General features: G+C 35.4%; 1 protein-coding gene across 1 annotated transcript; it reads right to left on the bottom strand.

Moving 5' to 3' along the window:
• Positions 1-411: 411 nt before the first annotated feature.
• Positions 412-1,290, bottom strand: LOC137404868 (uncharacterized). The gene has a single exon (XM_068091095.1). It carries the CDS (start codon positions 1,288-1,290, stop codon positions 412-414), a length of 879 nt encoding a protein of 292 aa, XP_067947196.1.
• Between the last annotated feature and the right edge of the window lie 17,270 nt (positions 1,291-18,560).

The following is an 18,560-nucleotide window of genomic DNA, read 5'->3' as shown; positions in this document are numbered from 1 at the left end:
GGAACTATATTCCTCTACTCCACAACTATCACCCTTACCTACCACTGCACTGCTACCATTACTGTTAGCAAACTTGTCAAGGTTAAGTGCTTGCGCAGTCTCTACACCAAGAAGAGGTTCAGCACTTTCTGATATAACAACAAATCTTACATCTGCTAGAGACTCGGCACCTAGATTCACTGTGGCCCAGAATTGCCCCAAAACAGCCATGGGAGAAATCGACGTGTATGTATATATGTTTCAACCACCCTTTTCCTGTTTTGAAATATTGACCCGATTAGCTTTCATATGCTCCCAGGAGTCTTTACCTATGATATTGCAATCAGACCCAGTATCTATTATGAAGCTCACGCTAACCCCACCAACGCACAAATTTACCCTCCTTAATCCTACTTTTTGCACTGTACTACTCTAATAACTAAAAGCAAGTTCTGAGTCCAGGGGTCTACCGCTAATATTGAGATTGGCCAGGAAACCCCTTTCTACAACTGCATTGGCACTGTGTGCACTAGACTTGCACATAGATCTGAAATGATTTTTTCCATGACATTTAAAACATTGTTTGCCAAAAGCGGGGCACTCTCTGATTTTGTGTGTGGTGCCACATCTACCACATATTCTGTTACCTATTGTTCCATGCTTATCTGCCTCAGCTGTCACACTACCACTAGGATCACTCTGACCCTGTCTGTTATAACCAGACAAATCGGACTTGGTCCTATTCACCGCCACATTACCACTCATTTCTGTAGCGCGCGCATCCACAGCCTCATGCGTAGCTGCAATTCTTAGCAAGTTTGTAAGTGACAGGTCATTGCCTTGCTCTAGGAGTTTGCGCCTAAGCAAATCAGAAGTACATGTTTCCACTATGTGGTCTCGGATTTGTTCGTTTAAGTCATTATAACCACAGCTCGAACCCGCCTTTCTCAGCCTAGCACGATATTGTGATACACTCTCGCCAACTGCCTGGCTATGCCTACGAAACAAGTGCCTTTGAAATGTTATGTTTGGCTCAACTGTAAAATGGTCTGCTAGTGCTTTCTTAAACCTCTCATAATCGTCTCTTGCGGACTCAGCAAGGTTTTTACTAATCACCCTGACTCGAGGTCCTGCATGAAATAATAACAATGCTTTTCTTTGAGCACGCATATCCTTTCTCTCATCCCCAGGCAAGTGAAAGATGCCTCTAGAGTCTGAGAAGGCCTCGAACTCCTCAATCCACTGTGCCCAGGCTGCCGACACAGCACTAGCTTCCCCATCAGGATTAAAATGTGAGGGTCCCTTATCCATGGCCACTACGCCACGCATACAAAAACCACTAGTGGCAGAGTGTTAGTGCAGGCAGAAAAGCAACCACCAAATACAGATGGACAGTAAATATATACTCAACTGGTCATGCATCAAGTCAGTCCGTTCAGCACTGTAGAGCCGCTCCATAAATTTCTATCCTCATCGCCATTGTAATGTCTCTTGCGTGTATATATATATGTGTAGAAGTTTGCAGTTTAAAGTACAGTTTATTCTCTGCATGTAACTATGTCTATACGCATACACAATCCAATTCTAAGTGATTCAACTCCTTATTACCACTGTCATCATCACACATAGTCTGATGAAATGATGATGCAATACATAGTCTGATGAAATGATGATGCAATGTCAATATACATATTGAGTAGACAACTCCGACATTACAATGGCAGCGTAAGGGTTATACAGTTTTGGTTGTGAAGTTGGTTGTTACCTATCTATTTTCTTCTTCTTGGGATTCGAGTGTGAAAGTCACGGCGGGAGGGACCTAGACGTCATTGATAGTCTAAGAAACAAATGGCAGCAAGTGATCAAATTGAATTGTCGATCTCACCCACACATTTCAACCTGTGGTTTACAAATACGAACTATTCCCAAATTGAATTTTTTTCTTATTAGTGAACTGGACCTGAGGAATGTAATGTTTTTTCCACTGCATTTATTTTCACACCACTATATTTTCGCACTCATCAGAGCCGCGAAATTAAGTTGCAGCGAAATTTTACTCTGTGTGCTACTCACGAAACTAAATACTAGCGAAATATAAGTGTCCTAGGGTAGAGCTAATTCCATTAATAGAGTTTTTTTTCCATTTTGACATGTTTCAGCTCCTGTTTTTCCTATATCTTCTACAGTATTTTATTCACAGGAAGTGTTTTTTGACTGTTAAACTAATCCATATCAGTTTCCAAACAACTTTTTTAGCTCCGCAAAACTTTTTACGTGTACTCAGTTCGAACACTATTCATGCGAACAAAGATAAACTTTCAGGCTGCATACAGCATGCACATGCATACAGCATGCACATGCATGCTAAGTAAAGTTGTTGGCTTGAAAATTTAAATACAGATCGTATTATAAATACTGAAGTTGATATTTACTTGCTATATAACAATTTCAAAATGATTCCGATTCGAGCAACACCAATCTGTTTGAGTTAAAAATGTGTTTTCTACTTGAATCCTTGGTTAAGCATCAAGTTGCTTAGTTAGGAGATTGAGCTGCAAGGTTCACTGTACAATTACTCAGAAAAAACACACAACCCTAAAATCACTAGCAGTGGAAAAATGTCTCTTCAAGTTGGCCCCTTAAACTCTAGGAACAATTAACTTTCTACAAAGAATGCTGATAGTTGCTGTTATGTTTTTTTACCTATGCTATTTGCTACCATCTTGAACAATAGGCAGGTAGTTACAAATACAGTATGACTCAGAGCCATTGTGAGGTGAGAACAATGTGTACCAGAACACATAATTTTGCCACATTTTACTACTCTATGTCTAGATGAGCAGAACTGTTAAGTTACTCAGTGGAGCTGCTGTCTAATGTAGAAGTATTTGTACATCACAACTGTAGTCATACGATTACACATAGTTGGTGAAGACAGGCATTGAGTTCAAAATACCATGTAACTTTTTGTTGTTTATTTCTCCAGGCTAAAAAGTGAGTCATAAAGAATGCAGTTTCACTGACTTAATATGGTATTATCTAGTTCTAAACAATGTTGCTACAAAAATCTGGTTGTAATTTTCAAGCCTATTGATTTAGCTTTTACCTAACTATTAAAATATGTACTAACCGGCTGGTGATTATGCTGGCATGATAGGAAGGCAAACCAGCGTAAAAGGATATTGGACAAGGATTGACTTGACACCCTGTGTCTTCCCAACAGCAGAGTCAGCAAGAAGATTTTTGATGTTGTGATGAGTACTAAGCGCTGACTAACTGAAGTGCTACACCTTTGCTAAACTTATTTTAATTTATGGGTACATGATAAAAAACCAGAGCAAAGTGGAAGCTGTTTGCGATGAGCTTTTTTTAAGCCCAAGTAGAGAGCTGGCATAAAGGTCAGAAAGATCGAGCCAGCCCTTTACTCATCTGGAGACGAAGTGTGGCTGTCAACCAAGTCATGAAAAATACAGAATAACCAGAAGCTACAAGTCAAGTTTGTAGGGCTATTTCATGGTATAAAGGCCTGACTCAACCAAACATACTTAGTGAAAAGACAAAGTCAGTTCTCATCAAGCACGAGGGCTGTTAGAAATCTGATCATGCTAGTTTGAAAAAGCTGGGCTGAGCCTGGCTGCCCTGGGACCAAAAAGGAAACCAAACATAAAGGGGACCAGGCAATCTCAACTGCAGAAAAATGGTTAAAAAAAATAGAAATGCCGATAATTATCTCCCTATTAGTTCTGCTTTACAAGTTGAGCTGGCGAAAAACAAAGAAAGGTCTCGAAAAGATAACAGAAGAACTGAAGGCCTGGCAACTTCTTTAAAAATTGAAGCTAAAAGTTAGCTAGAAGAGCCCATCATCTCAGCGAGTTGGTCCATCTCAGCAAGAATCATCAGAAAGTCAGACAGCATGGAAACACTGCATGTGCAAAAGTGAGTGCTGTAGGGCAATTTCTGTTTGTGATTATTACTGCTATTAACCCGTAGAAAGCCAATTGCCAAAATTTTTTTCTTTGCAAGCAGAAATTAATTCTGAAAAATATGCCGAATCGTTAAATACATTCACTAAGTTGGTCATAACTTAAAAATTGTTTGATTTTCTGACCCCTGATTAATAAGTGATCTGGAAAAAATTATTTACAGAATGAAACTAATTGCCCAGTACCCCCAAACCTTTTTGTTGTTGTTGCGGCTGTAGTGGTTTTAGTGATGTGTGTGACCGAGAAGATTGATTGGCGGAAGAATCAAAAGTTTATTTTGAAAATTATCGGTTGAGGACAAATTTAAAATCCTAATACATCTTTACACTGTGCTAGTTTGTGTCTTACTATTTATTATAAAAGCTAATGAGCAGTTTGCATAGCTTACATACATAGTCATGAGTGTAGACATTTAGGGGTCATTGAGGCAAAAAATATAAGTTTGTGGTCAACACTGGTACCATTGAAATTCATGATCTCTGTTCACCATCAGCCAGCAATAAAATTTACAAAAAGCTCTGTTTTATTTTATTTCTTCAATTGTTATACAATAAAAAAGCTTTGTTCACACAATTATGTGTTTTTAGTTTAGTGTGGTTTTAGCTCCCTAAAATTTGTGACAGCTCATTGGTACAAGAGACTGTTTGTACAGTTGTATGTTTCAGTTTGTAGATTTCGGAGCCAACAATGCAAAGAGTGGGTATCAGCATCATTACTCCGAAGGGATGAAGCTCAACATTGCACCTCAGAACCAAACTATTTTCTTGTTGACTTTTGTAAAACTCAGCAAGCACAGTTCTTCTGGAATATCGCCGATCCCTTACTCCTCTAACAAGCGCACTTTTGTGAAGGTCCATAGGCCCATACCCAAAATATTTATAATCTGTCTCGTCCAACAAATGGTGTTTATTAATGTAGCCGACATGCTTGTCTTCTGGAACAGTTACTTTCATTTTAGTATTTATATCTAAAGGTCCTTCAACAAACAAGAGAGAAATGTAGTTATTAGGCTCTCTGACAGTCAGTTTCGATGTACCATTCATTTCAATGATGTACAGTGGCTTGTTTGTGTTGTTGAAAAGACAAAAGTAGTCAGATGGTACCGAGCCTACATTGCTAGCTATTTTCCGAACATAAAATAATGCAGGATATCTATCCGCTCTAAACGAAAAGTTTGATAGGTGGTCTCCAGTAACAGACTCTGAAATATCAGGTAATACTATGTTTGATGGCGGAGGACGAATGTCAGTAAATCCTTTGTCAACTAACCCAATCATTATCAATTTTCCAAGCAGACAAATTCTGACTTTATCATCAAGGTTATGTTTAAAGTCAGTCAAAGAAAGCTTTTTGTTTCCTCCTGAAGTGTGACATTGTGTGAGTTTAGCTATTATGTTACTGGAGCATCCTTGGCACATCAAAAATGTACGATCAAATCTCCCTTTGGGAGATTCTGCTGTCATGGCCATTTCTTTATATGTTCCGCGTCCAATAATTTTACCATCTGGTAAAATAAAATCTGTTTCAAAAAATGAGTCTTGCCCTACTAGCCTCATCACAAGCGTTTGACAATCCATTATCTGCAGCTTGGCAATATGGTAATTATGCTCAACAACGCATTCGAGGTATAGCTTCTGGCTGTTAATAAATTTAATTACCAACGTTAGCTTTTGAGTTCCATCTTCGCTTCGCTTTTTTGACGTTATGTTAATTCCAAACCATTGGGAAATCTTCAAAATATCCATGTTTCAGATATTCACTCATAAAACTATCTTGCTTGCTTAAAAGTTTTTGCACAAGTTATGTTCGGAATTTGGGCAATTTTAAATATCTAAATCAATTTATCTGACTTGAAAGGAAATTAACAAACATCTCTGACATCATGATTGTTTATGCATTGCCCTTATTATCTAGCTTTCGTTGATAAAAAATAACGTAAGCAAGTTCACCTTCAGGTCAGAATATTTTAGACTAAACCACCTGCTTCTGATCAGAACTCTTCATTATTGCATAAAAGTCTTAAATAAATCACAACAAATACTGTAATATTGTGCTAGCATCTGAATTTGGAACATTACATAGCGATGGTGACTAGCTCTAACACGCTTACCTAAGTTAACCTTCAGGCCCAAATCACAAATAAACTGAATTGAATTAATTCTCTAGCATTATTTTGCTTACTGCAAAATTGAATCGGCGTGGTGCAAACTATCAGTAAAATTGCATTTAATCGGCTTGTTACCATCACCACAGACAGATTTATGTGATTCTCTTCATTGAACAAGCAAGATTACTTTAATAATGTACATCAATGCTTTCCTGTATTGTTACTATACATATGACTAGCGGAATGCCCAGCGTTGGACAAGTATTAAAAACCAGTTTATAATGTAGTTGCCTGCCCCTTGCCTTTATCCTTGGGCACTGTCAATAGCTTAAGTAACCTAGTTATCTACAGCTTTTGTTATTACATAAAATGAGGTTGCGCCGTAATGTAGAGCAGTAACGTGTTTTAGCCCACATGGCGATGTATATTGCCCAATGAAACCATCAATCTCGCTTAGCTAAGGTAAGCATTTGCTTGGTGAATGGAAAATCGTGAGATCAAATTTTCTGCAACATGTTTTTTTCTCATACCAATATTTTAATATTTATAGCTGGACAAACTGAACTATAGATTTGAGATTAATATGTGTAGCTTAATGTTGCATTGATAAATTCTATCACAGACAGTAATATCCTAAGTAAACTACTAAAGTGAAGATGATCGCGCAGGCCAGCGGCAGACATTTCTACAAAACAGAAATAACACAGTTTATAATTCATTGGTCAATACATGTACTGCTCTGCCGCACATTACGGTGTGCCGTCACTCAGGCGATAAGTTAAGTTATACCATTGTGATTGCGGTACAAACAATTATAACTCTGTTAGGCATAATTCTATGCACTGGACATTGATAGAGATATGTGTGTTTTTATGTTTATATTGTTATGCATTTTTTGCTGTTTTCTATTTATGAACACCTGCAATGTGTATCGGGTTTTCTCATTGGTGTTTAAATGGAAATAGTAATGTGAGTCATTGGTCAATTCTAAACCAGATGGCTTGGGCATTCACCCTGAACAATGCGTTGAAGTATAATATATTTCCATTTACTTTGCACTATACACATAGCCATCAAAATTTTATAACATACAGCGTGCAATCAGCCAGGTGTTCCCTCTTTTCCATCTCTTTGTTTTTCTTATCGCAATACTCTTCACTCTCCATCCTCAGCCTTTTTTGTTTTGCATGGTTGCTTCATATTTTATATATAAATGTATAACAGATATATATTTATTTATATAGATATGTATACTTATATTGCTACAAATATATATATATCTGTATGTATATATATATATATATATATTTATAGCGATAGATATATATTTATGAATATATAATATATATTTCTTTAAATATTTAATATATTTAAACAAGTAAATATATATATATATATATTTATATATAAATATATATATTTATATATTAAATATTTATATATAAATATATATAAATATAAAATATACATATATATATAAATATATATAAATGTATAACAGCTATACAGCGTATGTATTTATGTAAATATATATATTTATAGCAATATATATATAAATATATACAAATATGTAATATATATATTTATTTAGATATACAAAATATTTGAATATATATATTTGTATATATTCATCTTTTATAAATAAATATATATTATTATTATCTATTTTATCTTGTTTAACCTTTTATCTACTGTTGGTCTGATTTTAGAAAATCGTGAACTTTTTGAAAATACAAAGATTACATTTTCTGCTTGCGTTAGACTAAGCATTACATTGGCTAACTTTTTTGTATTTAACAGTGTAAGCTACTATTTGGCCTTTTGATGATGAAATATACCATAAAACTTTTATTTGAACGCTACGGCATTCTTTTTTCAACTCTTCTTGTATGATAACGCTTAAATAGAGGTGGCGTTAAATAAAAATGTGACGCTCAAATTTTCTACTAGCTGCTCAAAGGTTTTTTTGAAGTTTAATCTTTTTAACGAATGATAACATAACATCTAACAAAATTATAGCCTGAAATAATTTAATGAATAACAAACAATAAAATGACTAACATAAACTTATAATACAAAATAATTAAACAAAGCATGACTGATAAAATAACACCAAACATAAAATTTTATAACAAAAACTATTGTTGTACAAGACATATTAAACAAAATAACATGATGATTACTGGTAAGTAATAAAGTTTTCCCTGTTGAACATCAAATGATACATCGCTATTGCAGTAGTTCTCATCATTCTCTAGAACTTGCTCATCAGTATTGAATAGTTGAATATCATTTTTATTAATAATGCCTGCATTGGCCTGCACTCGCCGGAGTCATCTCGATCTAGTCTAAATCGGGCCGCCTGACATAAAAAAATGATTTTAATTTTCAGAGCTATCTAAAGCCAATATTCCTTGAACGACTTGATGATTAAAATCTTCGAATTTGTGCCCGCTAGATATGTTTGCCAAAGTTTGAAGGTACGTTATTTTAGTGCTCTGAGGAAGTTTAGCACACAATTATACATAGAATTGTTTTTTAATCAAATGCCAAGGCCTCAATGCAGTAGGTTAAAGCAGTAGTACGCATGACCTAGGTGTGCTCATTCATGTGTTTGGTGCATTATCAGTGCATTTAATATTACTGTAGTTCACAAAACTGAAAGCCATTGGCATTGCACTGGTATTTTAGTACAGTATGCCTAGTTAGAGACCTCTGATTACTAAACAGGGTGATGAATGTCAAAGTTTCGCTCAAATATAGGTGACCTTCAAATGAAGGGTGGCACTCTATTTCTCCATCCTTCACCCATAGTGGCATCCAAATAGAGGTGGCCTTCAAGTAAAGGGCGTGTTCAAATACATGTTTTACTGTATTTCCCAAGTTCGATCTGATTTAGTTTACTTGTGTAGTTGAATGACGTTTTGTGGTTGTCGTACCTTAAAAATGTCTACACATTTACATGCCATCAATGTGCTCAGCGTAACCGCCCTGGAGTGTTAGCAAATAACTTTGAGACAACCTCATGGAAGAAAAGAATGGGGAATTCCCACAATTTTTACCGTAGGAATGTTATGCAAGCTCATGTGCTGAATATTCCATCAACGTATTTCCCACAACGTTGCTGGGGTGTTATGGGCTATACGTTCAAGCAATGTATTTCCCACAACATTTCTGGAACGTTGAAAACGTGTCTAAAATATTCTTGTGACAACGTTGCGATGAAAAATTTTTGGAACTGTTCGGAACATCCCTGGAACGTCATGGGAACATAACATTGATAGTTGAGAATGTAAAGATAAACATAGATGCTGAGCAAAAGCTCATTTCTATACCGGGACGTCTTACCATTGACTCACCTTGAGATCCTCCATGTTTAAGTGACCTACAAAGACTGCCTTATGGGAGCTGCTAGGCCTAAAGACCCTACAAGCTACCCAGATCACATTTTTGTTTCCCAAAATTGGATCTACTCATGGAAAGACCTGAAAAAAGGTTACTTGTAGCTCAAACCTAAAATATGCCAAACGTTTGCAGAAACAGTGCAGTAGCTAACTCGCACCATTACTCAAAAATATGTGCCATAAAACCTAAACTTTCACATCTTTCGTGCACACATTTTCATACCACATGTGCAAAACAATGCACCTCACTAGGGCTGTTTGAAAACAAATACATCCATGATCTAAAAGTATAGTATTTTCATGTTTAGATAGCATTTTAACTTTTGAAGTGGTTAAATTTTGGCCTATTCTTTAAAAAACTTTGGTTTTCATGAACTCATGAACTACAAGTCTTAGATAAAGCCTTAAACTTAATGTTTTTTTTACTGAACATGCAATAGGTTATAAGGCATTTTCATATGATATTTTTTATAGAATCTTTACTACAAATATATTTTAAAAAGAAGAATAGGTTTTTATGTGTTAACTACAGCTAATAAATTCAAGGAGCTCAACTCAGTTACAGTTAACCTGTTGGTACTTGAACCCGCTTTAAAGATGAATTCACCAAAATTTTAGTAGGTTTTATTAGAAAGAAACGGTATTTTTTCTATCATTTGTGATTGTTTCATATCTTTAAGGTTATCTGACTGTCAGAATGTTTAAGATTAAAATTGAAAAAATTTGATCACAGGTAAAATCACAAATTTCAGCAAGCAAAAGGGCAATTATGATGTTTATAAAGAGACCGACAGAATAGGGGCATCTAACACCGCAACTTGAATGCAATAGCCAATGTCAAGTATAGCCACTATAGCAACTAGTGACATTTAGATTGTATGTTTAGCTGAGCGTTTTAACCGCGATCAAGTTTTGTGCATTTTAATCTTAATCTCAAATATCAAAAACAATAGCAAATAATAAAAATGCGAATACTTTCTGATAACATCTATTAAAGTTTTTGGGCTTTTACTCAGCCAAAGGGTTAATAGTGTTTGCTACCATTTGGTCTTTTAGTTTCTAAATATATTTGCTAAGTTCCGTCTTATTTCTCCTACTCATTGAATGATGCTCTGTGGTTGTTGTACCTAGTTTTAAAGTCATTTTAATAAAGCTCTATGTATTTTCGATTTGTATTGTTGTCTATTTTATTCACTGTGGCTATAATACTATTTTGTTTGTCATACAATCACCATCAAGTGGGGATCTATTTTTCTCTTCAGTTGAATGGGTTTTTAGTTGTAGAAAACAAGACAAATTAGGAAAAATTAAATTTTAGTAAATTGAAGAAAAATAAGGAGTGAAAATTTATTGTGTATTTGTGTTTTTACTATAAATATTTACTATAAACTTAATAAATTTATTATATGTATGTAACTACAAAACTACACATAATTTTAATTCGTTCATTTTGGATTCCACGATTGATAACGACGTTAAAAGAAGAAGTAAGAATTATAACCATAATCATAAGCAGATCAAAATCACTAAATACACTAAAGTTACTGTAAGTAACTATAGTTACTATGGTTAAAATGCCGTTTTGTTATTAATTTTTTATATATGCAGGATATATATAAAAATGGTATGCTGTTTAGGGGGTGTTTGCATGAGATAATTTATTTGGGTTTCTATACCACTATATACAACATTTTCACCAAACAATGCCAACACTATAGGAAGATTTAACGTGGTATGGCTAGGGTCCACTCTGATTTTCAAGATTTTAGTCTGTATGGGTTTCTTCTAAGCAATTTAACCACAATCAATTTTGTGTTCATTTTAATCTTAAGACATCTTTAATGTCAGATCATCTCAATCAAAAATAATTGCAAATAATAAAAACACTGATACCTTCTGATAAAATCTACTAAAGTTTTAAGCAAGTTCAATTTTTAACTTCTGTTTTTATGACCTGTTTGTATATCCCAATTAAATCCTCACTTGTCAACCATCTTTAACTGACCATCAGGTCCTGCTCAGTTTATAGATGGTTTGTTTTATCTAATTTAGAACGTTTAAAATGGTTGATATTTATATTCTCTTAAGATTTAAAATAACAACCTATCTTCTAAATTCATATTATTAATTAGCGATGAACGAAAATGTCTTATTTAACAACATATTTACTTCCTTCAACTCTGCCCCTTGCTATTTATTACTGTACAATTCTCACCGGACTTAAAAAGCTCACATATCATACATGCACAGGCAGATATATTTACTGGCCAATTATGTGAAAATACAAATTGAAAGTCGATTTTAATACTGTTTAAATTCATGATTACTGAATGCAACAATCCATAAATAATAGAAATCTTAAAAAACTTCAACATTCTTTGAAAGCTTTATTTAATTATTATTGTAATAAAGTAGGTTTGCTCATGCCTAAATGTGCAATGATGCTGTGATAGCTTTACTAATCTAGAATTTTATAGCACATTTCAGTTGTTCTATAGTTTGAGGCAGCAATGCAGAACATGGGTATCAAGATCATTGTTCCAAATTGATTCAATCTATAGTTTAAGTTCAGAAACAAAGTGTCTCCTAGCTGAATTGTAAAGTATATCAAGCACACAATAGTTACTAACATGTCATCGGTTACAAGATTTTGTAAATTGTGTTATTTTTCTGATACCCTCCAGTCCGGGTCAGAAACATTTACTGTTTGTATCCGTGAAATGTTTGCTCCGAATGATGCCAACATGATTGTTCCCTGAAACAGCTACCCTTACTTAAGCCTCCATATTAACAGGTTCTTCAACAAACAATAGAAAAATGTAGTTGTTTGGCCTTTTTACAGTCAGTTTTGTTGAGTTACTCAGATCCAGGATGTACAATGGATAGTTGACATGGTTGAAAAGACCCAAGTAGTCTGATGGTGTAGAGTACACATTACTGGCTATTTTTCGATCACAAATGAATGCATGGATATCTTTCAGCTTCAAGTGAGAAATTTGAAAGGTTGTCTCCACTCTCCACTCCCAGACTCAGAAATTTCTGGTGACACGAGAGTGGATGGTAAAAAGTGGGTGTCAGTAAATCCTTTGTCAACTAACCCAATCATTATCAGCTTTCCAAGGAGAGAAATCCTAGTTTTTTCATCAAGGTTTTGGTTGAAGTTGGTCAGAGAAAGCCTTTTGTTGTAGGATGAACTGTGATGTTGTGTCAGTTTCGCTACCATATTTCCAGAGTTTCCTTCACATATTGAAAAGGTTCGATGAAAGTTTCCCTTAGTAACATTTTCTGTTGCCGGTAACTCTCTATAGCTTCCATGACCAACAATTCTACCACCTGGCAATATAAAGTCAGCTTCATAAAACGAACCTTGCCCTTCAAACCTCAACGCAGGTGTTTGATTACTCATTGTCATCAGCTTCGCAATCTGGTTGGTATAGTCAACAACACATTCAAGGAGTATCGATGGTGAATCGCAATAAACAATGAGCAATGATAACGTCTGTGTTCGATCTTCTTTAGGCTTCTGCGAAAACATACGAATTTCCTTCCAGTGAGAGTTGTTCAAAAGATCCATTCGTTGTTTTCTAACAAACACAGAAACATTCCAAGAACGCCAACACTGGATATGTTTGAAATTTTGTCAATCCTAAAGGCTTTGGCCAAAGTCCAAGCTACAACATCCTGGCTCTCTTTAACTTATATGCTTTCAACTCCGGCTATTTACAGATAATCTCCCTGGTAAATGCATATTATAATTAGCTTTCTATGCTTTACCAGCTTTGTAGCAGAAACATGAGCTTTTCAAGAAATGAATGTAAAGACACGCTTGCTTATTTAAATATCTATTACATTTGCCTATGAAAAAATAACACTCATTGTAATAGAATCTGGAATCTAAAACCTAATTTTATTTATGAGTGTACTTGAGTTAGGAATTACTAACTTTTGTAAATTGGCTGGACATCTTAAAAGTTAGGTATTTTTTATAACAAAAACCATCATATAAATTCACTAATAAACAAGTATCTAACATTGTTGATTGGCTGCATGACATTCTTTTTTCCATTTGCAACATTGTAATCTAATCCAGTTCAGCAAAGTGATGCACATTTGGAGAATAAAAAACTTCGTATTACGCCATTTGAAGTTATGTTGAGGTAAATTCTACTCTACAAAGATAGACAACTCCCAACTCAAGAGCGAGTTCACACAAACTTGATGAGTCAATAAACAGACTTTTGGGTGAGCCGATAACCAGACTCGAGAGTGAGCCGATAAGCAGACTCGAGAGTGAGCCGATAAACAGACTCGATGGTGAGCCGATAAACAGACTCGATGGTGAGCCGATAAACAGACTCGATGGTGAGCCGATAACCAGACTCGAGAGTGAGCCGATAACCAGACTCGAGAGTGAGCCGATAACCAGACTCGAGAGTGAGCCGATAAACAGACTCGCGGGTGAGCCGATAAAAAGACTCGCGGGTGAGCCGATAAACAGACTCGAGAGGGAGCCAATAAACAGACTCGATGGTGAGCCGATAAACAGACTCGATGGTGAGCCGATAAATAGACTCGATGGTGAACCGATAACCAGACTCGAGAGTGAGCCGATAAACAGACTCGAGGGTGAGCCGATAAACAGACTCGTGGGTGAGCCGATAAACAGACTCGAGAGGGAGCCGATAAACAGACTCGATGGTGAGCCGAGAAACAGACTCGATGGTGAGCCGATAAACAGACTCAATGGTGAGCTGATAAACAGACTCGATGGTGAGCTGATAAACAGACTCGAGAGTGAGCCGATAAACAGACTCGTGGGTGAGCCGATAAACAGACTCGTGGGTGAGCTGATGAACAGACTCGATGGTGTCTTTTCTCAACTATTACACCCTAGCAAGCCAAGCGCAATAATTCTTGATGTTCGGTCAATAGCACTTATAGTGAATGCAGCTATGATACGCTGGCTAATATCACAATGCTAAAGTCAGAAACAGTGACAAGAATGTTATACCTATTTGCTTTTCAAACTCAAGCAGAGCTTATTTGTAAAGAACGCAGTATCTTTATTGGTGTTATATCTCTCAGTTTAAAATGGTTGATATTTATATTCCCTTAAGATTTAAAATAACAACCTATCTTCTAAATTCCTATTATTAATTAGCAATGAACGAAAATGTCTTATTTAACAACATATTTACTTCCTTCAACTCTGCCCCTTGCTATTTATTACTGTACAATTCTCACCGGACTTAAAAAGCTCACATATCATACATGCACAGGAAGATATATTTACTGGCCAATTATGTAAAAATACAAATTGAAAGTCGATTTTAATACTGTTTAAATTCATGATTACTGAATGCAACAATCCATAAATAATAGAAATCTTAAAAAACTTCAACATTCTTTGAAAGCTTTATTTAATTATTTTGTAATAAAGTAGGTTTGCTCATGCCTAAATGTGCAATGATGCTGTGATAGCTTTACTAATCTAGAATTTTATAGCACATTTCAGTTGTTCTATAGTTTGAGGCAGCAATGCAGAACATGGGTATCAAGATCATTGTTCCAAATTGATTCAATCTATAGTTTAAGTTCAGAAACAAAGTGTCTCCTAGCTGAATTGTAAAGTATATCAAGCACACAATAGTTACTAACATATGTCATCGGTTACAAGATTTTGTAAATTGTGTTATTTTTCTGATACCCTCCAGTCCGGGTCAGAAACATTTACTGTTTGTATCCGTGAAATGTTTGCTCCGAATGATGCCAACATGATTGTTCCCTGAAAAAGCTACCCTTACTTAAGCCTCCATATTAACAGGTTCTTCAACAAACAATAGAAAAATGTAGTTGTTTGGCCTTTTTACAGTCAGTCTTGTTGAGTTACTCAGATCCAGGATGTACAATGGATAGTTGACATGGTTGAAAAGACTCAAGTAGTCTGATGGTGTAGAGTACACATTACTGGCTATTTTTCGAACACGACTTCAAGTAAAAAATTTGACAGGTTGTCTCCACTCCTAGACTCAGAAATTTCTGGTGACACGGGAGTGGATGGGAAAGAGTGGGTCTCAGTAAATCCTTTGTCAACTAACCCAATCATTATCAGCTTTCCAAGGAGAGAAATCCTAGTTTTTTCATCAAGGTTTCGGTTGAAGTTTGTCAAAGAATGCCTTTTGCTGCAGGATGAACTGTGATGTTGTGTCAGTTTCGCTACTATATTTCCAGAGTTTCCTTTACATATTGAAAAGGTTCGATGAAAATTTCCCTTAGTAACATTTCCTGTTGCCGGTAACTCTCTATAGGTTCCATGACCAACAATTCTACCACCTGGCAATATAGTCAGTTTCATAAAACGAACCTTGCCCTACAAGCCTCAACACAGGTGTTTGATTACTCATTGTCATCAGCTTTGCAATCTGGTTGGTATAGTCAACAACACATTCAAGGAATGTCGATGGTGAATCGCAAAAAACAATGAGCAATGATTACGTTTGTGTTCGATCTTCTTTAGGCTTCTGCGAAAACATACGAATTTCCTTCCAGTGAGAGTTGTTCAAAAGATCCATTCGTTGTTTTCTAACAAACACAGAAACATTCCAAAAACGTCAATACTGGATATGTTTTAAATTTTGTCAATCCTAAAGGCTTTGGCCAAAGTCCAAGCTACAACATCCTGGCTCTCTTTAACTTATATGCTTTCAACTCCGGCTATTTACAGATAATCTCCCTGGTAAATGCATATTATAATTAGCTTTCTATGCTTTACCAGCTTTGTAGCAGAAACATGAGCTTTTCAAGAAATGAATGTAAAGACACGCTTGCTTATTTAAATATCTATTACATTCGCCTATGAAAAAATAACACTCATTGTAATAGAATCTGGAATCTAAAACCTAATTTCATTTATGAGTGTACTTGAGTTAGGAATTACTAACTTTTGTAAATTGGCTGGACATCTTAAAAGTTAGGTATTTTTTATAACAAAAACCATCATATAAATTCACTAATAAACAAGTATCTAACATTGATGATTGGCTGCATGACATTCTTTTTTCCATTTGCAACATTGTAGTCTAATCCAGTTCAGCAAAGTGATGCACATTTGGAGAATAAAAAACTTCGTATTACGCCATTTGAACTTATGTCATTCAGCCTGGTAGACTGAAATTTTAACAGCTGAACCAATTAAACACTTTCGATCAATAGTTGATATTTTCAATAAAAATCTAATTCTTTAGTAAAACCAAATAAATGAATTCAAGTCTACATTTGAAGACTTTAAACCATAACTGTCACGAACAACTTTTATTGTATATTCTAGGTAAATCAGCCACGCTGATTCCGATTTTGTACTCAAAATAAATATTAGTCCACTAACCTTCAAAGTAATTTAGGCTTTTTAAAAGCGTTTCAATATCCATTTCGAAAACAACACAATCGGCATTAAAAGCTCCGCCCATAAATATGTGAGGAAACCTAGCTTTTTCAGGAACGGAAGTTAGGAATGTTTAGTCCGATTTAGAATAATAGAGATGGGTGTCTTAAAACCCATTATCTAAATCCAGCCTGTAAAATAATTTCAGTTTATTATGTAAAGTATATAAGCTATTTAAAATTGCTCGTAGCTTGTTACATGATGTTTAAATGGGCTGAACGCCGAAAAAAACGAGCTCAAAAAGCTAGTTTTATCACAAGCTAGAGCTGTTATCGCTTTTTTAAATATGCAATGCTAAATAGCTTATCTAATTTTCAGAAAAGACTGATATTATTTTTAAAGCTGAATTTAGATATTAATGCATTTTAAAACACACATCTCTATTATTCTAAATCGGTCTTAACATCCCTATGTAACTTCTTTCCTAAAAAGCTAGGTTACGTCACATATTTATAGGCGGAGCTTGTTGTGCCGATTGTGCTGTTTTCGAGATCGATATTAAAACGCTGTAAAAAAGCCTTCATTACTCTGAAAGTTAATGGACTAATCTTTATTTTGAGTACAAAATCGGAATCGGCGGGTGTGATTTACTTAGTAAATACAATAAAAGTTGTTCGTGATAGTTATGGTTTAATATATTACAAACATGGCTATATTCCAAGTCACATTTTACTTCCATTTCCATACTGGTTTTACCTGGTTTTAAGGGAAGTCATGTGACCGGCTGAAATAAGTAGTCTATCTTAAAGCAAATATTACTGTTTTACTTTTACCAGTTCAAAAATATAAAAAATTCTGAACCTAAACCGTTGTGCTTTTGTTTTGTCAGAGTGCATAGATTGATTATATTAACTTGTTTCATGGTCCAGCATGAATCCTGTTATTTATTTTTCTGGTAAGATTACAAACTTAGCACTACTTCTTCCATAATAATTCATTTTAATCAATCTTTGCTTGCTCAGCGCCATCACAACTCTATGTGATTATAATGGTCAATGGCAGCATCTGTGCGCATCTACATTTTAGGTTATTTGGCTTGTGCAATAGCATTTTTATAATATTGTTTTCTGCAGTTTTTGTTAAAAATGTCAAGAATGTACTGGCTGCTATCTTGAATCAGCCCAGACCGATTCAAGCTAGAAGGCAACTTGGAGCTAGTGGTTCCAGGGCAGCCATTTATCAAAAATAATGAACTATAGTTTCATGCGGTGGTCGAACATGAACGACCATACTTTGGGCAGGGCTGCCACCATCAGGTATATCACCACTTGCACCTTGCTCAGCTGCAGGCATTTGTGTCTGTCATGCATGTCAGCTGCCTTTTGTCCACAGTTACCACATAGTGTTAAAAAATTGCTAAACTCTGGTGAGCCACTATGAATAGCATCCCTAGGATAGTATCCCGCTGATGCGGCTCACCATGAAAGGTTTCTCAATCAATATGTCCTGCAACTATATTAGCAGCCAAATTTGTATAACGGTAGCCAGGTGCCAGAAGACAATAGGTCTCGGCTATTATTGTACTCTATTTGACCTCGAGAAAAGAGTTGAACACTTGCTTGCTCAGCAAATTCTTGGTCCACTCAGTATTGATTAGGAACTAGAGGAAGCAACCTTCTAGCTTTACTGGGAGGAAATATCTAGTC

The sequence above is a fragment of the Watersipora subatra genome, chromosome 9 (genome assembly GCF_963576615.1).
Source record: "Watersipora subatra chromosome 9, tzWatSuba1.1, whole genome shotgun sequence".
Taxonomy (NCBI): Eukaryota; Metazoa; Bryozoa; class Gymnolaemata; order Cheilostomatida; family Watersiporidae; genus Watersipora; species Watersipora subatra.
This window is presented reverse-complemented; position numbering and strand designations above follow the sequence as displayed.